This window comes from Panicum hallii, chromosome 4, assembly GCF_002211085.1.
Source record: "Panicum hallii strain FIL2 chromosome 4, PHallii_v3.1, whole genome shotgun sequence".
NCBI lineage: Eukaryota > Viridiplantae > Streptophyta > Magnoliopsida > Poales > Poaceae > Panicum > Panicum hallii.
The window spans coordinates 29852357-29859561 of record NC_038045.1 but is presented as its reverse complement, the minus strand read 5'-3'; the positions used below and the strand labels follow the sequence as shown (position 1 = coordinate 29859561).

Sequence of the window (7205 nt, the reverse complement as noted above, 5' to 3'; positions counted from 1 at the left end):
GTCCATAACAAGCATCACCAGCTAGCTGCACACACATACAAGTTGGGGAAAGTGCCGGATAGCTTAGTCTTTCAAATGTTACCTTGGGCATGATGTTGACACTTGCTCCAAGGTCGTAGAGGGCTTGCTCAAAGTGGCAGTCGAATATCGAGCAAATGATTACTGGACATCCTAGATCTTCCATCTTTGGTGCTGCTAATTCGCCCCATGAGTTTCTTCTTGGGCGTGCGAGCTTTTCTGCATAGCTAGTGAAGAACATACCACGTGATGGCTTACCCCATTTGGTGTTCACCATGTTAACACTTTCCAGGGAGGCTTCGGGTTGCCCCGAAATCTTCGTTGTTTCAACAGAAGGAACAGTAGCAGCCAGCTGAGCTAGTTGAGTTTCAAGCATCTTGTTAAAGCTTAGCTAGTTCTTGATAGCAGGGGAGATGCCACACATCTTTGCTTGAATGGTCTCCAGACATTTTTTATTTGAGGCCCGCTTCTTTTGTAGTGATTCATTGACTTTTGCTTGGCCGAGGACAAGATCCCTCAAGGAAGGTTGGTTAGGATTAAATGAATTTGAATTACCATTACCTCCTTGGTAGTAGGGGCATGACTGATTCCACCCCTGACCTCCTTGTGGATGAAACCCGTTGTTGTTGTTCATGTACATCATGTCTTCATGGGTTTCGGGGCAATCATTACCCGAATGTCTGGTGTTCCCACAAACCTTGCATGTCATGCGAGCGTCTAAGGCTTGGAGTGCCTGCGTAGGAGCCTTGTCTTGGGGACGTTCGTATATCTTCTTTAGGAGGAGGTCAAGCTTAGCGGCCAGCATGTCCGTCTCCTTGGTGGTGTGCATACACCACTGGCGTGGTTGGAGACATTCATCATTTCAACCTTGGTTGGACAACATCTTTTTGATCAAAGTTTTGGCCCTGTCAATGGTTAGCGAGAAGAAAGAACCACCTGCAGCAGCATCGATCTGGTCGCGGGCTGTTGGAGTCAGCTCATTGTAGAAGTTCTAAAGAATAAGCCAATCATCCATCCCATGGTGAGGACATGCTAGGATGTACTCCTGAAGCCCCTTCCAAGCTTCAGAAATTAACTCATTGGACGCCTGCTGGAAATTGGAGATTCTTCCTCGAAGGGCATTGGTTTTGCCCATTGGAAAGAATTTATCTAGGAATGCTTTGGTATGTTTTTCCTAGGTGTCTACGGCACTTCTGTTGGCATAAAACCATGCCTTCCCCAGAAGAAAAAATGGAAACAGTTGGAGTCGGATTGCATCCTGAGTCACTCCCTTGATTACAAAAGGACTGCAGAGTTCCAGGAATTGTAGGAGATATGCAATGGCATCCTCATTGGCCTTGCCACAGAATGGGCTGGCCTGCACCATCATAACTAGACCCATCTTGATCGCGAAATTTTCAGCTCCAGTGTTGACATATGGCCCGACCGGGACATTGTCAGCGGAGGGGGCAGAGAAATCATAGAGTGTCTTCTGGGCCATGGCGTGAGTAGTTGATGGAGCAATAATGACTGTTTTGGCTGTCGAGAGTGAAATCTGAGGAGGCATGACACGAGGTCGAACTCTTCTCAAAAGTGACTCCAAATTCTGAGTGAAATTTTGCTGCAGATCGAAATCAGTCATACACTACCCTATTTTTACATCAAAGATAGAGAAAACAAAGCCAAGTTGGCCTATTTAAACAATGAATACCAACTAAGAGACTAATCAAGAACTTTATCTATTCTTTTAACCAGTGCCTTCGCGGCAACGACGCCAAAAATACTTGTTGGGTTTTCGTAACATCATCACTAGGATGGTTAATCCCCAGCGACGGCACCAGAAATGGCTTTGGTATTTCTTACATCACAGATAAATCCGCAAGCACACGGAATACCGTTCTAGCATTTTACGCGTGAGTAATCTTGGGTGTCGTATTTATATTTTCGCAGGGAAGGTGGCTGTTATAGAATAGGTAAGTTGATGATTAATTCTTAGTTGAATATTCGATTGCACAAACAGGGGTAACATAATACATGGATAATGAGATAGTGCGACACATAAGTTACTCAAGCTCAAACTCAACAATGACTGGCATGGAGAAAGGAAGAAGAAAGTTACCCGGGACTTATATACTTCTATCTAGATATACAGCTTATATTATACACTTATACACATTCACATGATTACCCTCAGCTCTAGTCTCCCAAGCACTAATGGGAGAACTGCACATGACTGGCAGAGGAGCTGCTAGCCAACTTGGCTACTTTACGGACCTTCTACAGCCACTACCCGAATGGGGAGGGTTACACTAGACGGATAGGGCTATCACCACCTGTCGCCTATCTCATCAAATCATAGGATAGGACCGCATCCGACAACACTAGTTAACCCAGACACCATATCACCATTAATAAGCGATACTCTAGCATCTCGCGTAGAGCCCCCCACCCTCCGAATGGACTGACATCATACTAGAGCAAACATACAAATACCAGAACCGTTGCCGTGGTACTAGATTTACTCTTCCATTCATGCAAGGTATAAGGTATGAATATAAACTAATCATAGCATACATGTCTGACATCGTAGAAGATAAACTATTCAAGTATATAAATCTAGAAGATAACTCTATTAAAGATATTCAAGAATTACTAAGGAGAGGAAGAGTTAAACCCATATCGAATACTCGTAGGAAACCTCGGAAACCCAAGAAGAGCTACTTCAGCCTAAACTCCACTAGCCTATGGACTAAGCAAGAGAGAAACTTGAGAGAGAGAGTAACTTGAGGTGTGTCTTCTTTAGGAACCCCTCACCTCATATTTATAGATGTGTCCTAGGGGTGCTCGGCTAGCAATTCAGCTCATTTCACCTAGAACCAGCCTTGAGAAGCAATGGGGAGGCACCACGTGGAAGAGGTAAGTCGGTGGAGCTGGCTTTGGTTCGGCCGAACCAGGGTGGGCTCCAACCGACCTCAGCCTCTGCTAAGTGGCTGGTAGGTGGGCCTTGAGGACTGTGGTGCACGGCTTGGTACTATCCTAAGGCGGTTGCATGTCCTGATTGGCCCTTTGATCCATGTGAGGCCGAACGGTGCGTTCTGATTGGTCGATTGTTTTTGCCTTGGATTCAACGGTGTGTTTTCCCTCCATTTCTGCTCAAATTTCTGCATAGCACTTATTTCCAAGGGACATATGGAAATGACATTATTCTAGATAAATATGCATGTAAGAAATGCTAGTTCTCCCAATTTTCTGATCAAATTCATGGTCGAAATTGGTCCGTAACAAGCGTCAACACCTATTTTACTTATAGAAAGAAGTTGATTATTTTACTTATGTTGGAATCATAAGGTCAACGGACGGTGCTGTTTATGCTGTTCATGATGATGATTGAGGCCCGTCTATGTAGCAAAAATGGCTAAGATCGCAGTATGTGGCAATGGTGGTCAAGTTTTTAAACGTACTAACCACATATTAAGAATATAGTACTCGGTCAACCTAGTATCTGATTGAACCGGGGCGTGGACTTTTTCCCCACCAGCTTGACGTCATTCACATGCAGCCGCATGGTGGGTGCAGAGCGGCCACGGCACGGAGATGTCTGGGGACTGTTGGGCTTTGTACTCAAGGTGGGTGAGCCCTGTTCCACGAAACGGGAATTGACGGAAAAAGTTGCATGAGTGGCTCGTCGTGCTCCCCGTACGTGTGTTTAGGTTTGCCTTGCAAGGTTAAGAAAATCGATTCGAATCGTCTGTTTCTTGCGGCTATTGAAACTGCTTGATCCTTTTACCACATAGAGTAAGAAGAGGAACAATGACGATGATTAATAATATTGTTGGATGCTTAAATTAATTATTTCCACCATGTGTGATGTTGGATAGTTGCTTATCTACAATGGTTAATCAAACTAGAATTGGTAACTAAAATTTGAAAGTAAGGATCTACTCGTTGTTGTTTTTCGGTAAAAAGTAAACCCCTCAAGCCAAAAGCCTTGCGTATTTAGGAGTCGGCTAAGTATATTTACCACTAGTTGGGTAAGTCTTGCTGAGTATTAGTATACTCAGCCTTGCTTGTGGTATTGTTTTTAGGTAAGACCTTTGAGGACATGGTTGCTAGTTTAACTTGGCCGTGTACTCTTCCTCTTAGTTGGTCCGTGGAATAGGATGCGTCCCTGGCCAATGATGATCGCGCTGAGTGATGTCATGTATGGACTTCATCATGACATGATGTATTGTCATTAGACTATCATTTTATTTTCCGCTGCACTACCCCATCCTTTGAGGACATGGTTGCTAGTTTAACTTGGCCGTGTACCCTTCCTCCTAGTTGGTCCGTGGAATGGGATGCATACCTGACCAATGATGATCGCGCTGAGTGATGTCATGTATGGACTTCATCATGACATGATGTATTGTCATTAGACTATCATTTTATTTTCCGCTGCACTGTTGAACTCTGAAGTACTTGTTTATCAATTTGAACTTGGTTTGTAATAATAAATTCGTGTTGAACTCTTGGTTTGTAATAATAAATTCGTGTTGAACTCTGCGATGTAAAATTTATGGATTGTTGCAATTTCTGGGGTCACCTTCGTGTGGGTTGTATATATACTTTGTTTCGATCTTTAAAACCAGTGGTTGCATTGGGATGTTACCCGACTCCGTTTTAAGTGCGTATTAGCCCGGATGTTACCCGACTCCGTTTTGTGAATTTGAATTAATTCAGGTAGTGATGCCAAAAAAGAGGAAGAAGAAGAAAGAGAGAAGGGAGGAAGAAGAGGAGGAAAATGAGCACCCTATTTTCACAAGCAGACTCACTTCCTTTAAGCTCCCTTTTTTTCTTTCTGCCTCACTGTTAACAGTTAAATGATTACGGCCCAAAACGCCCGAACCCAACACTATCATAAAGCGGAGGTACAATGGAGGCACAACACTGCTTCTGGCTTTGTCATTGCTGGTTGAATTCGGTAACACCTTGACTTGTCAGAGTGTGAGCACAAATGCTTAAATTGGCATGACTGCCCAGCTCAGACGGCCTTGTATTTTTGTAGACACAACATACAATATCTATTGAGTAATACAATAGCACACATGCACACAGATGTGCACACAAGTTCCCATGTGACCGTTGCCGCGGGACGCCAAGCCACAATGAATTCAAACCCAATCACATGAAAACCACAGCTGAAACAAACGGACAAAGGAAAAATGTGAGGCCAGCCCCAGCCTGGTGTCCCGTCGCCAACCAACACCTCCGCCCGTGCCGAGCGGCGAGTGTGCCCCACCTGTCATCCACGGAGATGTCACGCCGCAGGCGGCTCAGCCGTCGCCTCCGCTGCTGCCGACGTCGGTGCTGCGGCACTGTTCTGCCGGCCTGGCCTCGAGGGGGCCGCCGATGGTGGGGCACCCGTCGGCGGCGGAAGCGGATGGCAGCTCCATACAGTTGTACGAAAGGCACAGTGCTGCGGAGTCCGGCAGCGGCAGCGGCGGCGCCGGGAAGCCGGTTAGGAAGTTGTGCTGCGCGTATAAGGTCGTCATGCGGCCAGCGAACACGCTGCTTGCTACCGCCCGGGGAACCTCGCCTGACATCCGGTTGTTGTTCACGTACAAGCTCCCCGCCACCGCCAGCGCCTCCGGGACCTCGCCTGAGATGCCATTGTGGCTGACGTCCACCACGGCCCATGGCAGCGAGGCGGCTGGCACAGTGAGCGGCCCGGTGAAGTTGTTTCGGGACAGGAGCAGGGAGGACGCGCTCGGGAGAGCAAAAACGTCCGGCGGGATGGAGCCCGAGAAGTTGTTCATAGACAGATCGAGGAAGGCCAGGTCGGCTGGGGCGGAAGGGTCGCCGAAGACGCCGTCGAGGCTGCCCTGCATTTCGTTGGCAGCCACGGAGAAGTACCGGATGGTCGGCGGCAGCGGCGGCAGCGTGCCGGTGATGGCGTTCCTGCTGAGGTCGACGTGGAACAGCTGCGAGCTGGAGAATAGGGCAGGAATCTCCCCGGAGAGGCCGCCATTGTTGGCTAGGATGAGCACCTTGAGGCTCGGCGAAGACGGCAGCAGCAACCCGGTGGGGATGGCGCCCTCGAGGTGGTTGTTGCCGAGGTCGAGCGTGTGCAGATCGGGCAGACCGGCGAGCGACTCCGGCACCGGCCCGGTGAACTGGTTGCCGGAGAGCGAGAGGAGCCGGAGGCGGCGGAGCCCGGAGCCAATGTCGGCGGGGATGGCCCCCGAGACGCTGCCCGGGTAGAGGACGAGGTCCGTGAGCTCGGAGAGGCTGGCGAGCGAGGCTGGAAGCTTCCCAGCCAGGCCGGGGGAATCAGCGAGGCCGGTGCCAAGCGTGAGGACAGAGATGCGCAGCGCGCCCGAAGCCCGGTCGTCCTCGTCGGGCGCGCACACGACTCCCGCGTAGGCGCACGGGCTGCGCGCGTCGTCCCAAGAGTCGAAGAACCGGGAGCCTGGGAGGTCCCGCAGCCCCGCGCGAACGTCCCTGAGCGCCGCCGCGTCGCGCTCGTGCAGCGTGGCGGCCTGCTGCGCCGACCAGGCCGCTTGCGAGCCGAGCAGGAGCGCCGGGAGGATGACGAGGATGGGAGGCTGCGCCATGTGCGTGGCCTCGACCTCAGGGAAGAGGACAAGCGGGTTCTGTGGCCGGTGTTGGGAAATGGGACTTGGACTAGCCAGCGGAAGCGAGGTGGGAGGAAGGAAGCTAGCCTTGAGCCAAAGCCAGAGTGAAGGGAGCAGGGAGTGACACTGGGGGAGGGGCAGAGGAGGACAAAGCAACCTGTGCGAGCGATTAAGAAGGGAGTGACACTGGGGTCCGTCTTGTGAGCACAGCGCAGATGACTAGATGAGCTCTCTTCTGCTGCCGCCTTACCCCGCGGTCGGTTGGTGCGCCGTGGTCAGGTTCGGTAAAAGCCTGCCCGGTGAGCCAGACCCACTCCCCGCCTCTTGGTGGATTGGATTGGGCGCGGCATGGAGCACGGTGTCGGGCGGTGCGCCGGTGCCAGAGCTGGTGCCTGCAGCCCCGGCCGAGCGCGTATGCCGCGCGGTACGGCGGCATGAGTATGTCCAGCGCGGGTGGACCGGTCCCTGATGTCCAGGGTGCGGAGCAGAGGAGCATGATGGCTTCACATGTGCTGCGTTTTCATGGCGGATTTGCGTATTTCACAAGTATGCCGGTGTACATGCAGTACGTCGCGTGGTTTTAGTGATGCA

The 7205-nt window shown here is 50.4% G+C and overlaps 1 protein-coding gene and 1 non-coding gene across 2 annotated transcripts; one reads left to right on the top strand and one right to left on the bottom strand.

Annotated features, from left to right (window-relative positions):
* The first annotated feature begins 1031 nt into the window (after positions 1-1031).
* Positions 1032-1138, top strand: LOC112891281. The gene has a single exon (XR_003228502.1). It is a non-coding gene; the product is annotated as a small nucleolar RNA R71 (small nucleolar RNA).
* A 3818-nt stretch (positions 1139-4956) lies between these two features.
* On the bottom strand, positions 4957-6736 carry LOC112890270 (leucine-rich repeat receptor-like kinase protein FLORAL ORGAN NUMBER1). Its single transcript, XM_025957174.1, has one exon. The coding sequence runs from the start codon at positions 6591-6593 to the stop codon at positions 5313-5315; it is 1281 nt and encodes a 426-aa protein (XP_025812959.1). The 5' UTR covers positions 6594-6736; the 3' UTR covers positions 4957-5312.
* Between the last annotated feature and the right edge of the window lie 469 nt (positions 6737-7205).

What these genes read in the sequence shown, in the direction of transcription:
- LOC112890270 (XM_025957174.1), bottom strand. Translation starts at nt 6,593, where the DNA reads ATGGCGCAGCCTCCCATCCTCGTCATCCTCCCGGCGCTCCTGCTCGGC.